We start from the raw sequence: 16,471 nt of genomic DNA, 5'->3' as shown, positions 1-16,471 counted from the left end.
GATCCGCCAAGGGCACAGTCGTTCTAGAAAGTAGCAGACCGGGAGTTCGAACTTCGGCTTGCTGATTCCAGAGCCCCTTCTGTGCCCCTTCCAGGCTGTGCCTGGGTGAGATTCTTCCTGGAGGGTTCAGGGGCTGAGCTGACACCGGTGGGCTCTTAAGAGGCCCTGGTCTGCTTGTTGAAGGACTCCAAGGTGGCGTCTGGGAGCCTGGCGGGACTTTCTCCCTGTCAGCCTAGAGGCATTTTTAGAGGAGTGTGTCTGTTCCGCAATCTTCGTGTCTCATAATTCATAACTAAGGTAGAGGGTAAACATTTAGTTTAAAGTAAAACCTCAAACCCCCCTCCACTCCAGCCGGACAGCTTCATGTACTTCTCTCCCTTCCCTCCTCTGCCCTCCACAGGTGAGAGCAAGTGTCCGGGGCTGCCCCGTGGGGCCCCAGGCTTCCCGCCCTGAAACTGCCTCGCTGTGTGCCCTTGGGCAACACCGCCCCGTGCCTCAGTTTCCCCACTCATAAAGGCTCCACAGGTGACACACCTGGCTCCGGGCCCCGATCGGCCGCCGGGCCCCGCGGGACGGAAACCCCGCGCCCCAGCCCCGCGCCGAGCCTCCCGGAGGCACCCCCAGGGAAGGGCGGGGAGCGCGGGGAGGGGCTGCGGGGACCTGGGCCGCTGGGGCCGCCTGGCTGCCGGCCGGCTCCGGGGGGCGCCCGCGGGAGGGCGCGGCCGGCGCGGGGGGCGCGGGGGCGGCGGCGGCGGCGGGGGGCGGAGACGCGGCGCGGCTTCCGCTCCCGCGCGCCCAGCTCCCTCCTCCCCGTCGTCCTGGTCCGCGGCGCCCGAGGGGGGGAGGCGGAGGCGCCGGGAGCCGCGCGAGGAGCCGCCGCCGCCGCGCCATGGAGCCGGAGTGAGCGCGGCGCGGGCCCGTCCGGCCGCCGGACAACATGGAGGCAGCGCCGCCCGGGCCGCCGTGGCCGCTGCTGTTGCTGCTGCTGGCGCTGTGCGGCTGCCCGGCCCCCGCCGCGGGTAGGTGGGCTCGGGCCGGCCGGGGGCCGCGGGCTGCTCGGACAATGGCCCCGGCGGCCCCGCGGCCAAGTGCGCCGGCGCCGCCGCCGCCTCGGAAGCGACTTGGCGTGTTGGGGGCGAGTTGGGGCGCGTGCCTGGGACCCCCCTGCCGTCCCCGGCGTCCCCGCCGCGCGCGGGCCCTTTGTCTCCCCGCCCGGGCCCTCCCCGGGGACGCCGCGTCCCGGGACAGCCAGGAGAGCGTGCGGGCGGCGCCCGCTCCGCCAGGTGCGGCGCGGGCGGGTCCTCACCTGCCCGCGCCCGCGGTTAGCCGGGAGCCGAGCCCGTGTTGGGCCCGTGTGGCCCGGGCCGGGCACCGAGCGGGGAATTGGGGCACGGAGGCGGGCCTGGCCCAGGGAGCCGGTTCGCTAGCCTGTTTCCAGCGGCCGCGCGGCCGGCCCGCGTGCTCCGAGGACGGGCTGAAGTTGCAGCGAGAAAGTTCTGAGCCCGGGCGCGGGGCGGCCTGGCCGGTGGCGCTGCGCCTGTGAGCCGCGTGGCTGTGGGTTTCCAAGCGTACTGACACCTGCCAGGTGCTCGGGCGACCCGAATGCCCCGTGTGGCCGCCGGGGCCCCAGATGTTGTCCCTCCCTGGGTCGGCTACACGGGGGTGACGTGGTCCCAGAGCGCGGGACAGTGGGGCAGGCGGGCTCGTGCCTCAGTTGTACACGCCCGTGGGGAGAGGTAGGGCCGGGGAACTTTCTCTCCAACTTTTGGTGTTTCCCAAGGGGTGGAGTTGAGGTCAGGAGGACTCAGGAAACTTAAGCAGTTGTGAAACGCTACACATGTTCTTTTAATTTGGAGATTGCCATGTGGTTTTTCAAGCAAGCCTCTTGCTACCTAAATCATTCTCTTCGGATGTGCGTGTTTTGTTTTTCTGGAGTATGACCGGCCAAGTGGCACGGCCGGCCCCAAGTGCCTGTGCACGCCCGGGCTCCTGTTTTGTTTGTGGCAGTTTAGCGGGGAGGACCTCGGGCCCCTTTGTCTGGGCCTCCTTAAGGCAAACAGCTGTCTCCCTGAATATTTCCAGTGTGGATGGTGCAGGGGGGTAGCCCTGTAGTCAGATCCCCCGGGCTGCAGCCTCTGCCTGGAGGTGTAGGGGGCAGCGGGGAACAGGAGGAGCCTGGCATTTGTTTCACGTCCTGCTGCCTCTGACCCAAGCCTAGAGATTCTATGGACAGTTTCACCCCAAATCTGCCTTTTTCCGGAGCGTGTTTACATTTTGGGGCCTTGTCTGGAGCTAGCAAAACAAGGTGAAGACAAAACAGCGACAATATCTGGGGAGTACAGGCCAGCGCCGCTGCTTTTTCCGGAAATGCCTGGGTCAAGGAGGCAAAAGGGTTTTTGGGGGAAGCCGTGTGTTTTAAAGAGGGGGTTTCTAAGAGGACCACGTTGCCTTTCACCTCATTGCAGTTTTGGGTTTTGTGCACATTTTGGGGTGATGTTGCTGGAGTCAAATGCCTGTCGTCCATGTGGTTCGAGCCCCTAAGGAGAAAGAATTACAGCTGTGGAGTTCAGTTGTGTGTGAGGCAAAAATAGAGTTGATTATTTTAACATTAGGCAGCAAGGCCTGGGAGCCCCGGCGAATGTGGTGATCCAGTCCTAAAATGGAAGGAAAGGGAGGAATCTTTCTGCAGAACGGTTTCGATGTTATGTCCCTGGTTTTCTGTGTGAGATGCATGCCTCGGTCCCCAGCAAAGCCAGTGAGTTGGCAGCTAATTATTTTTCCTGATTGCTTCCTGTTGCAATTGGAAGCTGTGAACCCACGGAAATGGCTTTGTTCTAGTGGTCCCAGTGCTGAGAATTTCCCCAGCTCCCAAGCCCTAGGCCTCTCTCCTCGGGGCCCAAGTGCTTGTTCCAAGGCCGGCCTGTCCAGGCACCGTCTCTCCCCCTGGAGGTTCCTCCTGTAGATGCCCAAGGCCAAGGCCGGGCCCTCTGGGAGACCCAGCAGGGCTGAGTGGGGTTAACCAAGTGCTGTGTGGAGCACCCTGAGAGAGTCCCCTCCAAAGCAGGGCCCTGTGTGTTTAACTCCCCTCTTCAGTTCCAAGAAATTCCCCGTGAACCCGATCCAGCATTTGTTCGGCACTTTTCTGGGGAGATCCACCTCGCGCTTCCTGTCGTTTTTGGAACCCGTTTAATTTCAGCCCTGCTGTGTCACTGCTCAGGCATTTAGTAGAACTCACACACAGGGGTGGGGGGTGCAGGCAGGCGAGGCCTCTGAGGTGCTTTCTGCCTTGCAGTGATGGGTTGCAGGACAGAGGGGGTTTTGGGGTCAGACCCACCTGGGTTCACATGCTCAGTAGCTGTTTGACTTCGGGCACCATACCTAGTTTCTGTCGTCTCGCCCTGCTCCTCTCCCAGCCTGTGGAGAGCCCTGAGTGCCCTGTGTGAGACCTTTAGTCCCATCCCTGGCCCAGGTGGGAGACTGGCAGCAGCAGAGCTGCAGTGAGCGCAGTTGTGTGTCAGAGTCCTTGATCTTTCTGGCCCCGGCCAGTCTAGAGGCTGTTATTACAATAGTCTGTGTGACCTTGGACGTCCAGTCCACTGACCAACTCACTCACTCCCTGCTGCAGCCCTCGGGGGCAGGAGTAGTTAGCACTGTGGACAGAGCCCCTGCACCCAGGGCCTGATTCCAGCCTGGGATCTGGCTGCAGTCTGTGCTGGGAAGCTTGGGAAGCTGACGCTACCTTTGTGTGCCTCAGTTTTCTCACCTGTAAAATGGGGATAGAATCTTTCCTACCATGAATTCAGTGAGTTAACGTGCACCTGGCCCGGTAAAATGCTGTTGCTGTTTGGCTTTGGTGTCTGCTACCATGTGAAGTGCTGGGGTTGAGTGCGATAGAATGGCAGATAAGGCCCCGCCCCTGCAGGCAGGGCTTCCTATGTAGAGGGGAGGACAGGGGAAGAAGCTATGCAGAGGTGGGCCCACGGGTGCTCCTTCACTCTCGGGGTGGCCTGTGAGAGGTCCTTAGAGGCCAGATCATGCTGTGGAGTCTGGTTGTGAGCCACAAGGCAGCGGAAGCTTCTGGAAGGCTTTAGGCAGGAATTGCAGGAAATGCAAGCTAAAGCCAGATCTTTCTTAGGTGAAAGGTGTTGAGTTGATTTTGTTTTAAATTGAGGGAAACTTACATAATATAAAATATTAAAGTATACAAGGCAGGCATTTAGTACATTCACAATGTTTACAACCGTCACTTCTATCAAGTTATAAGAGATTTTCATCACCCCAAAATAAAACTCATACCCGTTACACAGTGACTTCCCATTCCCTCACCAGTCTGCTTTCTGCCTCTATGGTTCTGCCTGTTCTGGGCATTTTGTATGAAGGTAATCTTATAATGCGTCTTTTGTCTTTCCTTGGTTACTGTAACGTTTTCAGGAGGCACCCAAGTAGTACCACCTATGGGTGTTTCAGCCTTTTTTTTTTTTTTGAAATGGAGTCTTGCTCTGTTGCCCAGGCTGAAGTGCGGTGGTGCAATCTCGGCTCATTGCAACTTCTGCCTCCAGGGTTTAAGCGATTCTCCTGCCTCATCGTCCTGAGTAGCTTGCATTACAGGTGCCCGCCACCACGCCCGGCTAATTTTTGTATTTTTAGTAGAGACGGGGGTTTCACCATGTTGACCGGGCTGGTCTTGAACTCCTGACCTCAAATGAGCTGCCAGCCTCGACCTCCCAAAGTGCTGGGATTACAGGTGTGAGCCACCGTGCCTGGCCTGTTTCAGCCCTTTTTATGGCTGAATAATATTCCACTGTGTGGAGGGACCACATTAAATTTGTCAGTTCATCCACTGATTGGATTGATCTTGCTTGGTTGCGTCTCCCAGCCAGCACGAGCAGGGCTCATGCATCCTGCATCCTGCTGGAGGTGGCCAGTGGGAGGATCTGGCCTGAGACTCTCCTGCCAAGGTTCAGGAATGAGCCAGGTGATGGGGACAAGTTGGGGAGTCGGTGCTGGCATCTCAGAGGAGGGGCCTGAGCCCTGAGAGGAGTGCTGGGCGGGCAGAGTGAGGGCCAAGTTCAGGTTACAGAAGCCATGAGACAGCCGGACATTTGTGGTTTGGGAGGCCTTGGAGACACTTAATGTGCTCTCCAAACGGGGAGTTCATTGGGGAGGCCCTGGCGGGAGCCGGGGCTGCATCCAGCTCCTCGGCTTGGTGGCTTCGTTCACTTATTTGTTCAGGAAGCAGCAGGGTATGGGCTCTGTGCCAGGCCGCCCTGGAGGGCTGTCCTGGGGGCAGCGAGGTCCAAGTGTGATGGGCGGAGGCAGCTGTGGCTTGCTACGAGCCAGCCCCAGGGGACCCACCGGCTGGCTCCGGCTGCTCTCTGCATTCTCTTCAGCTCTGGAGAGCCATGTGCCGGCCCTCAGCCTCAGTTTCCTCATCTGCAAAATTGGGATGATGGTGTCCATCTTGCCCGTGCTGGGGTGAGGGAGCTGGGGGCCAAAAGCTCCTGCCCTGGGGCATCCAGCTGTCCTTTGAAGAGTACCCTGAGGGTGTGACTGAGAGCCAGTCCCTAGCACCCTTGTCCAGATGGGGACCAGGAGGTGGGTGAAGATATTTGGGGTCTGAGCTCTGTGCTGGTTGCCCCCAAGGGGGCCCGGAGTCCTGAGTTAGGAGCGGAGCTGGATGCTGGTCCTATCCTTTCCTGCCCCACCTGGGTAAGTGGGGGCTGCCTTCCTGGATTGGGGGTTGCGGGACTCCCTGCGCCCCTAAGCCATGCAGAGGCATGTGCAGATGGGCTGCTCTTAGGCACATGGGTGGCGCTCCGTGGTCCCTGCCCATTCCCAAGCCCTGTGTGGTGGTCCCTGTGTTCCAGGTCCAGTCTCTGGTTTCCAGTTTGTCCTGGTTCGCCTGTCGCCTTGTAGGGGGCGGTTGACACTTTGCTGGCCTGGCTCGTGTTCCAGAGCCCGTGGCTACTGGGTGACTGTGCCTCTTGCTCTCAGAGTAGCAGGAGCCTTATTTTCTGACTGAGCCTGATGGGCCGGAGGTTCTGCCACAGGGACACTGTTCTGTGTCCCTCATGCTTGGGGTCTCCTGCTGTGGACCCCCGGGAGGTTGGCTTGGGGGTGCGGGGATTGTGCTTTCTGGGTATTTTCTTATTTGCTCTATTGGAGTGTATTTAATTATATATATATGTGTGTGTGTGTGTGTGTGTGTATATAAAACATCTGCTTTTAGTTTGCCTTAATGTAATTTTTTTTGAGATTTAAATTTTTTTTGTTTTTGTTTTTGTTTTTTTTTTTGAGTCTTGCTCTGTTGCCCAGGCTGGAGTGCAGGGATACAGTTACCGCCCACTGCTGTCTCTACCTCCTGGGCTGAAACGATCCTCTCATGTCAGCCCCCAAATAGTTGGGGCCACAGGTGTGCACCACCACGCCCAGCCAATTTTGTTAATTTTTTGCAGAGACAGGGTTTCACTATGTTGCCCAGGCTGGTCTTGCACTCCTGGGCTTAAGCGATCCACCCGCCTCAGCCTCCCAAAGTTCTGGGATTGCAGGTATGAGCCACTGCGCCCAGCCTCAATGTCATTGTTCTTGTGGTTAAACTGAGGCGAAGGTTCACTCAAGGAGGAAAGTGGTTTTTAGCCTTTCTGGGGGCTCAAGGTCCCCTTCAAGGATGTGATAACGGCTCCTCTCCTGAGAAGGTGCCTGGCGGGGGTGGCACAAGCTCCACTCCACCCCATTGCAAGAATCCAGGGCCCCGCAGGGCTCAGAGCCCTCTCCGTGCCTCCCTGTGGGGCCCTGGGGGGCACTCACCTTCTGAGGGCCTCGGTTTCCTTTTTCTGTAAAATGGAACCAGCTATTTCCAATCTCCATGGCCTCTTCCAGCACAGGGTTTCACATTTTTCTTCCTTCAGGATCCTGAGGCCTCTGGACCGCTAGGAATTGGGGGTGCCCCCAGAAGAGGTGCTGCTTCTGTGCCCTCCCTCACCCTGCAGTGCCCGGCTCCTTCTCTTTTTTTTTTATTTTTTGAGACAGGAGTCTCACGCCCAGGCTAGAGTACAGTGGCACAATCTCGGCTCACTGCCACCTCTGCCTCCCTGGTTCAAGCGATTCTTGTGCCTCCGTAGCTGGGACTACAGGCATCCACTACCACACCTAGCTAATTTTTGTATTTTTAGTAGAGACAGGATTTTGCCACGTTAGCCAGGCTGGTCTCGAACTCCTGACCTCAAGTGATCTGCCTGCCTCAGCCTTCCAAAGTGCTGGGATTACAGGCATGAGCCACTGTGCCCAGCCTGCCTGGGTAATTTTTAAAAATTTGTCGTTGAGATGGGCGTCTTGCTTTGCTGCCCAGGCTGGTCTTGAACTCCTGGGATCAAGCGATCCTCCCACCTCGGCCTCCCAAAGTGTTGGGATTACAGGCATGAGCCGCTGTGCCCAGCCTGTTTTATTATTACGATTTAATTTTATTTTTTCTTACTATTGCCCAGGCTGGCCTCCAACTCCTGGGTTCAAAGGCTCTTCCCACCTCAGCCTCCTGAGTAGCTGGGACTGCAGGCATGTGCCACCACACCCTACTTTGTACTTTTACTTTTCTATCTTTGCTGTTGTTAAAAGCCAAGTGCCATTTTGTAGTACACAGGTGCACTTTACAGCATTTACCTGATGGAGGCGTTTTTCCAGCCTTCATTGCTATTACAAGGCATGCTTGCTCGTGTGTCTCTGCATGTGTATAAGTGTTTTTATAGGATACATTCCTAGTCAAAGAGTGTCCATTTCTGTTTTTAAAGATATTGAGGCCGGGCACGGTGGCTTACCCAGGTAATCCCAGCACTTTGGGAGGTTGAGGCAGGAGGATCACTTGAGTCCAGGAGTTCGAGATCAGCCTGGGCAACACTGGGAGACCCCATCTCTACAAAAAATTTAAAAAATTAGCTGGGTATGATTGCATACTCCTGTAGTCACAGCTACTTGAAAGGCTGAGGTGGGAAAATCTCTTGAGCTCAGGAGGTCAAGGCTGCAGTAAGCCATGGTCATGGCACTGTAACAGATTTAGCCTGGGCAACAGAGCGAGACCCTCTCTCAAATACATACATACATACATACATATATAACTCCTACAAGGCTGTGCCAGTTCATACCTGCAAGCATCTATGAGAACACACACTTTCCTATATCCTCTCTGATGCTAGCAATTACAAGATTTTGGTTTTTGGGTTTTTTTTTCGGTTGCAATTTGGTTAAAAATTATAACACCTTTTGATTTGCACAACCCTCATTTCTGGTTTATTGGTATTTACTTTTCTGCAAATTGCCTACACTTATCCTTGGCCCATTTTTCTGTTGTTTGTCTTTTTCTTTTCTTTGTTTTTTTTTTTTGAGACAGAGTCTCGCTCTGTCCTCAATGGAGTGCAATGGTGCGATCGCCATCTCGGCTCACTGCAACCTCCGCCTCTTGGGTTCCAGCTGTTCTCCTGGCTCAGCCTCCCAAGTAGCTGGGACTACAGGCATGCACCACCACGCCTGGCTAATTTTTGTATTTTTAGTAGAGACAGGGTTTCACCATGTTTGCCAGGCTGGTCTCGAACTCCTGACCTCAAGTGGCCTGCCCACTTCCGCCTCCCAAAGTGCTGGGATTACAGACATAAGCCACCATGCTGACCTGTTTGTCTTTTTCTTATTGATTTGTGGGATGTCTTTATTTGGTGTGGACTTTAATTCTTTGTTCTGTTTGTTTCAGGTTTCACTGCTGGTCTGTAGCTAGTCCTTCATCCTTGTTTCTGGTGGTACATTATCATAAAGTCATTAAGAAGCTTCATGTAATCAGAACTCTATCTTTTCCCTATGGCTTTTTTCCTATCCCTTGTTCCTCCACCTCCAGATTACAAATATATTCTCCATTATTTTCTTCCAGGAGTGTTACTGTTTTGTGTTTTACATTCAGATATTATTCTGTCCGGGTTTTTTTTTTTTTTTTTTTTTTTTTTTGGTATATGGTATGAGGTAGGGGTCTGGCCAGTAAATAGGGAGTTGTCCAACACCTTGTTGGGATGGTCCATCTTGTTCATTCGTTGTAAATGCTGCTCTTTTACATGTAGTGTCCACAGATACCTGGGTCCTGATTCCAGACCCTTCACTGTGCTCCATGGCCTGTGGGTATCTTTCTGTACCAGAACGCTGCTGTCTCCATCTCTGAAGCATCAGACCATATTTTGAGATCAGTTGTGTAAATTCCCACCTCATTGTCCTTTTCAAAAGTCATGTTGGCTCTTCTTGCACGTTTATGCTTTTGTGGTGAACTTCAGAGCCATCTTATCACTTTCCACCCTTTGATCCCTTGATCTGGGGACAGTAAATGGTGATATCCAGCAGGTGTCAGAGGGCTGGATTTTAAGTGGCCTCCGATGAGCTGGCAGTATCAGACTGTGGAAGTGAATTCATCTGCCCGGTGCAGTGGAGCCGGCCTTGACATTTGTGGGTTTTGCTGACATTTGTGGAAGGCTCTGGAGGTGCCCTTTGTGCTGACTTGCCCGAGCCACTCCTCCTGCCCAGCTCACTCCAGTGTCTGCTCAGGAAAGAAACGCTAATGCACACTAATTTTAGCATTAGCCCAAGGGCAAATATAATTACTGAGTTAATTATCACTCCCCTCCCCTTGTTCATCCCAGAGCAAAATGTGGGCACCTTTCATTTCTTCCCTGGGATGTACCCCTCTATTAGTCCAGATGGGGAGGCGGTACCTGCCTGGCAAAGCTCTCAGGAAATTGCTCAACGGGGCATTAATAGCTATGTGAGCACGTGGCCCGGGCTGGAACACACCAGCCCAGGTGCTGGGTGCCTTCCAGGTTCTGGCCACCTTGAGTTCTGCTCCAGGAAGGAGCAGGTTGTCTCCTCTAGGGGACCTGAAGCTTAACGTCCTCATTGTACGAGGTAGTTTTGGAGCAAGACATATTTTGGGGCTTGCTTCTGTGGGTAAAGACCATTTCTCCAAACTTTCCGCCAGAGCGAACTTACTTCCCAAAAGGAGTCTGGATCTGGGTGCTGCCCTGGCCTCCTCCTCACTTCAGCTGGAGCCTCTGAGCTGACGTCCACGCCTCTTCCTTCTCAGCACTGTAGACACAGGCCCCAGCTCTGTCCCTTGCCCAGTGGAAGGCCTGTCCCCTGCCCTTCCCTCCACTCAGACCCCCTGGGCTCGGAGGCTTCACCTGCAGGCCCTGCAGTGCATATTCAGTGAAAGGCCAGATTCAGAGCCGATGACATCAGCTTTTACTTGGTCTCCTTGCTTTCTGGAACCTCCCATTTGCGCATTTATCTTATGCTCTGGTCAGATTAATTTTTCTCCAAGTAGTTTTCATCATGTCCTTCCATTTCTCAGATAGTCGTGCCCATTCTCCAGCGTCTGAAGTTGGAACTTTTTGGCCTGGCAAGCCGTGCTGCCTTGAGCAGGCCTGCCCATCTTCTGCCCCTGTTGTGGGCATTTCTCTTGCCAGATCCGTCTGGAACCTTCCATGGTCCACCCAGCCTGGGAGGGCCTTGAGGACAGGGGCTGTCTTCGTCTGTGCCCTTCTGCCTCTAGTGTGATGTCTGGTAGATGATCAGTAACTGTTCTGAGGCTGCCCAAGGCCTCATCTGTCCAGGGAGCAGATCTTACCCATCCTTACCTCCTCTGGCTTGAATTCTGCTGGAGCATGAGCTCCCTCTGCCATCCCCAAATCTAGCCTAGGTTGTAGAACACCTGTCTGGCTATGTGACAGAAAGCTTCTGGGCCAAGCGTGAGGACCCCCATGCTCCTGCAGTAAGAGCCCATATTTCTGGGGTGTGGGAAACCCAGTGCATCCCAAAGGGACTTGACTGTGAAGTCCCGGGTCCACGTGGTACCCACCAGCCTCCTATGGCCCAGACTCCTTGAGATGCCACAGCAGGGGCTTGGGCATTTGCAGCCTTCACTTGGCATTCTTACCATTTTCAGAAAACTTTATATAAACATTTTTAATCATGCAAAAAAGGAATTATGGAATAATGTTTATATTAAAAAGTTTTGGTGGTTTTGATTTATTTATTTATTGAGATGGAGTCTTGCTCTTTCTCCCAGGCTTGAGTGCAGTAGCACAATCTCGACTCACTGGAACCTCCGCCTCCTGGGTTCAAGAGATTCTCCTGCCTCAGCTTCCTGAGTAGCTGGAATTACAGGTGCCCGCTGCCATGCCCAGCTAATTTTTGTATTTTTAGTGGAGATAGAGTTTCACCATGTTGGCCAGGCTGGTCTCAAACTCCTGACTCAGGTGATCCACCTGCCTCAGCCTCTCAAAGTGCTGGGATTACAGACGTGAGCCACCACGCCTGGCTTGGTGATTTTTTTTTTTTTTTTTTTTTTTGAGATGGAGCCTTGCCCTGTTACCCAGGTTGGAGTGCAGTGGCTGGATCTCAGCTCACTGCAAGCTCTGCCTCCCAGGTTTATGCCATTCTCCTGTCTCAGTCTCCCGAGTAGCTAGGACTACAGGCGCCTGCCACCTCGCCCAGCTAGGTTTTTGTATTTTTTAGTAGAGACAGGGTTTCACCGGGTTAGCCAGGATGGTCTCGATCTCCTGACCTCATGATCCGCCCGTCTCGGCCTCCCAAAGTGCTGGGATTACAGGCTTGAGCCACCGCGCCCGGCCGGCTTGGTGATTTTTAAATTTATTTTGAGATAGAGTCTCACTCTGTTGCCCAGGCTGAAGTGCAGTGGTGCCATCACAGCCTACTGCAGCCTCTACCTGCCCTGGGTTCATATGATTCTCTCGCCTTAGCCTCTTGAGTAGCTGGTACTACAGGCACACACCACCATGCCCAGGTAATTTTTTTTTTTTTTTTTTTGAGACGGAGTCTCGCTCTGTCACCCAGGCTGGAGTGCAGTGGCCGGATCTCAGCTCACTGCAAGCTCCGCCTCCTGGGTTTACGCCATTCTCCTGCCTCAGCCTCCCGAGTAGCTGGGACTACAGGCGCCCGCCACCTCGCCCGGCTAAGTTTTTGTATTTTTAGTAGAGACAGGGTTTCACTGTGTTAGCCAGGATGGTCTCGATCTCCTGACCTCGTGATCCGCCCGTCTCGGCCTCCCAAAGTGCTGGGATTACAGGCTTGAGCCACCGTGCCCGGCCATGCCCAGGTAATTTTTTAAAAAAACTTTTTTTTTATAGAAATGGGGTCCCTCCGTGTTCCCCAGGCTCATTTGGAACTCCTGGGCTCACGTGATCCTCAAGCTTCCCAAAGTGCTGGGATTATAGGCGTGAGCCACCGTGCCTGGCTACTTTGGTACTTTTGAGTTAAAACTAGAGAGTAGGTGACTGAGTGATTTTAATGCGTTCTCAAGAATTTGAACACGAAGAGAGTGTCACCCTCCCAGGTTGTGCCCCTGGGAGTTTGTGCACTTGTGACCTGGTCACTGCTCAGGGGGCCCAGGGAGTTTGCTGCAGTGCTGGAGAACTCCTGGGCCTGGACGGTGCCTCCCTGCAGCCACCTGCTCCCTTGGGACACTCATTCATTTGCTGTGGCCACTGCCACCCACAGTCCTTGCCTCGTCGACTCCACTGCAGCTCTGGTCACAAAGAGCGAGTGGTCAGGGACTCCTGACCTGCCATGCGGGGTGCCGTGGGCTTGTGGTGGCTGTGGTGCCATCCTCTGCGTCTGCCTCTTTTCGAGCACGGAGTTCTCCCTCTTGGGAGGGCTGAGCTGCTGGAGCTCTAGTCCTGCTACAGAGCAGTCCCCAAGTGCAGCGTTGCCTGTCCCTGTGGAGCAGGTGACTACCTGGCTGCAGGCAGAACAGCAGACCATGACTCCGGTAGTGGTCTGTGACAGCGTATCACCCTGTGGGACAGACCCCCGGGACTTAGTGGGGTGGGATAGTGAGAGCTGTGTCCACAGGGGAGGCTCAGAGACTGTGTGCCCAGTGTGGTCCTGTGTGCTGACCCAGCTGGGCTCTGCCCTGTATGGTCCCCAGGGTGCCCGGCGTGTGCCCCGATGGCCTGGGGCAGAACTCCAGAGTGCCACAGCTGGCTGAGGGCTCATGGATTCTCACCTGCCTGCAGCGCCTCAGGAGAAACCTGGACAGTGAACAGCTTGAGGTGTGCAAAGGATGGCTCACAATGGGAGGGAGGGACGAGAGGCGATTTCCATCTCTGTGGCCACCAGTTTTAATTAAAAAAAAAAAAAATTTCCATCTGCTTCGCAGTTTTATACTCTTAAGGAAATGACGTTTATTAAGCCACAGCCCCTTCTGCTCATCGTCCAGCCGTGCTCGCCGGCGGAGCAGGAGCTGGTGGGATTCCGCCTGCTCAACACCGGGAGGTGCCACTTGGCTTCTCAGTATCGAAGGCCCTTCTTGGACCCAGTACACCTTCACGGCCCTGTGGGCTGTGGGTCCCTGGGTTGGGCATGACCGCCTTGGAGGGTGATGAGATATCTCCTCCAGGATCCATGCAGGTCTGGCATGCCACTGGGTGCTAGGTGCCGGGCTCCGGTCGGCCTCCTTGCTCTGCTTTTCTTTTCTTTTTTTTTTTTTTTTTTGAGACGGAGTCTCGCTCTGTCGCCCAGGCTGGAGTGCAGTGGCCGGATCTCAGCTCACTGCAAGCTCCGCCTCCCGGGTTTACGCCATTCTCCTGCCTCAGCCTCCCGAGTAGCTGGGACTACAGGCGCCCGCCACCTCGCCCGGCTAGTGTTTTTGTATTTTTAGTAGAGACAGGGTTTCACCATGTTAGCCAGGATGGTCTCGATCTCCTGACCTCGTGATCCGCCCGTCTCGGCCTCCCAAAGTGCTGGGATTACAGGCTTGAGCCACCGCGCCCGGCCTGCTCTGCTTTTCTTTGAGGGTCGAAGGAGCCCTGCTCAGAGACTACCAGGTGAGCTCTGGGGGTCCCTCTGGGCTCCTGTGCCCTGCACAGTCCGGTTCTGACCACAGACCTCCTCCGTCAGGGTAGACTGCAGCCCAGGGCGGGATACCACCACGCCTGTCACCCCCTACCCCTTGGTCCCTGACCAAGGCCCCTCCGGGTACTTACCCAGTGATCTGATCTCACCACGGTCAGGCATTAGGGCCTCTCCCGGAGGGCTGGGGTCCAACGGGATGATGTGTTTTAGGTGGGAAACAGGTTCAGGGATGTCCCCAGCCTCACTGGCTGTTGTTGGCAGAGCAGGATGAAAGGCAGATGGGAATGCAGAATTGGGTCACGCCCTGACCCCTGTAATCCGTGAGGCCCTTGAGCAAGAGGGACCCACTCAAAGTGCCCCCCACGCGCTCAGTTGAAATGCCCCCTCTTGCTTTGTGTTGGTGTGAAGAGGATGGTTGGGTCCTGTTCTGGGCTTGGCTGCCCGTAGTACCTAAGGCCAGCTTGGTCACCAAGGCATGCTGGAAGGTCACTGCAGGTGGCACAGGTGACTTGGGTGTGTTGGGCAGCGGCCACTATGCAACGCTGGCCTCCAAGCGGAAGCTGCTGTTTCGGACACCCGAGGTATTCCCAGCCTCCTTCCCTTACCCCAAGGTCTGCTGGAGTAGCTGAGGGGGCCGCAGCGAGCTGCAGGGTCGGGGCCCTGGGGGTTGCGCGTCTGCGAAGCCTCCAGAGAAGCCCATGCAGGCCCCCCTTACCCGTTCCCACCTGACCTGCTGTTCTGTCCCACTTCTAGCTCTGCGGTCTTGGACAAGCATGTTAACTGCTCCAGGGCTCAGTTTCCCCATCTGTAATAGGGAGTGATCTTTATGCTCCCCCAGGCTTGTCCTGAGGCTGCAGAGAGGCGGTGTCGGAAAGTACCTGGCTCAGGGCCTGGCTCAGCGACGGTTAGCTGTTAGGGTTACCATCGCATCGCAATTGCTGCTCCATGGTGAGGACCCCCCGGGGACTGTGGACTTGCTCAGCTTGGCTGAAAGGCTGCTTGGCTGAAACCATCTCGGCTCTGCATAGCGTGGCCTGTGGGTTGCGCTCTTGACGGTGTGGAGCCTGTTCAGTCGGTACCGAGTGTGCGTCCTTGCCTAGCCGGCCTCGGCATTTATTTTGTAGCTGGAGCCCTGGTGGGATGGGGTTGGGTGGGCTCTGGGGGTCTGGGGAAACAGGTGCAGGTGCCCCTCCCCTGGGGGCCTCTGCCTTGTCAGAAGTATGGCTGGGGGCTGACCATCTATTTGAAGGTGTCGCCAGAGCAGTCCCCGCCTCTCCTTTTCAGAGGACATTGTTGAGGGGACCCTGCCTTCTGCATCTGGGCTGACTGCTTCCTTTGTGGGGGGCTCCTCCCGGCTGACCAGCAGCCCTTTCTGGCCCCCTGCATCAGCGCCTCCCCAGTCAGCTTCACTGTGGAAGGCAGGGCCAGCCTGGGCACCAGGTTCTTCCCCTTCTGCCTGAGGTCCCTGCTCACCTGGCTTCCCTCGCCCTGGTCGTGGATGGTCAGTGCCTTTGCCCCGCTCTGCCGACCAGGCCCTGTGCATAGTTGGCGCTCCGTGGTTACTGAGAGATATGCTCTCCAGTCCGTGGGCCAGACGGGGCCTCTGAAGTGGAGGGCGGGGGGCACCCTGTCTCCTACAGTCTGCTGTGGCTCCCCATCACCTCTGGGATGACAGCAGACCCTGCGAAGCTCCTGGCCCTCCAGCTGTGAGCCCAGGTGGGATGACCCGGCTGCACGAGCGTTAGGCCTGGCTGTGTAGGAGACATGTGTCTCCACATTGGAGCCCTTGCAGCGCACGGGAAGCCTGCAAGGTCCTCCTGGTAGGGGAGGGTCCGCGGGGAGGCATGGAGTCTCGCTCCTAGGTTGCTGTGTGGCTTCAGCGCTCTGTACATCCATGCTCCTGTCCTGCAGATGTCAACACCCGGTTGAGGAGAATGTGGACTTTGCTCAGTGTTGTGCAGGGATGGTGGGGCCAGGCTGGAGCCCACGTGTCCTACCCTCGCCCTGGCCAAGGTGGGGGTTATCTGCCCTGGCCAAGCTGTGCTGCCCATCCCTGCCTGGCCCACCAGGTGGGGGCCTGGGGTGGGATCCCACCATGAGCAGGAGAGGCTTGTTGACTCACTGGCCTCCCAGGCTCCCCCTCCAAAGCCAAGTCCTCTCCAGGACAGTTCTTGCTCCCTGAGAAAGGGCAATGTGGGTACTGGGCGGAAGCGAGCCCCTCTTGGTTCCATTTCCTCATCGTCCTGGAGACAGAGGGCTTGTCCTGGAGCACAGGACCGGGATTGTGCTGAGGTCCTGTGAGGCCACAGTCCTGAGGGGACCCAGTGAAGGCCAGGGGGGGACAAGCATCCCTCCAGGTATGGGGAAGGTCACCCCAGCGCCTCCGCAGATCTGACCCAGTGGCTCTGGCTCCTGTGCTTGACCCTTTTTGCAAAGATATCCAGGGGTCTTTCAGTTGCCCCCGCTTAGGCAGCATGAAAACAATTTAACTCTTGGCCGAAAGAACCTGGGCGTTGATCTCCCCTGTCACTGATCACCGAAGTGTGACTTTGCATTGGTTTCTTGGTCCCCTTGTGCC

The 16,471-nt window shown here is 56.0% G+C and overlaps 1 protein-coding gene across 2 annotated transcripts in view; it reads left to right on the top strand.

Annotated features, from left to right (window-relative positions):
- Nucleotides 1-812: 812 nt before the first annotated feature.
- LRP5 (LDL receptor related protein 5) overlaps nucleotides 813-16,471 on the top strand; it is a 140,714-nt gene continuing 125,055 nt past the window's right edge. Inside the window, exon 1 of one of the 2 annotated variants that reach the window (XM_050758106.1) lies at nucleotides 813-1,019. In XM_050758106.1, coding sequence (XP_050614063.1) covers nucleotides 938-1,019 — 82 coding nt within the window. In that variant the 5' untranslated portion in view covers nucleotides 813-937. The remainder of the gene's footprint in view (nucleotides 1,020-16,471) is intronic. The other variant, XM_050758105.1, reaches the window with a different exon arrangement.

The sequence above is a fragment of the Macaca thibetana genome, chromosome 14, assembly GCF_024542745.1.
Source record: "Macaca thibetana thibetana isolate TM-01 chromosome 14, ASM2454274v1, whole genome shotgun sequence".
NCBI lineage: Eukaryota > Metazoa > Chordata > Mammalia > Primates > Cercopithecidae > Macaca > Macaca thibetana.
The sequence above is the reverse complement of the archived record's forward strand: the minus strand, read 5'-3'. Positions and strand labels throughout refer to the sequence as shown.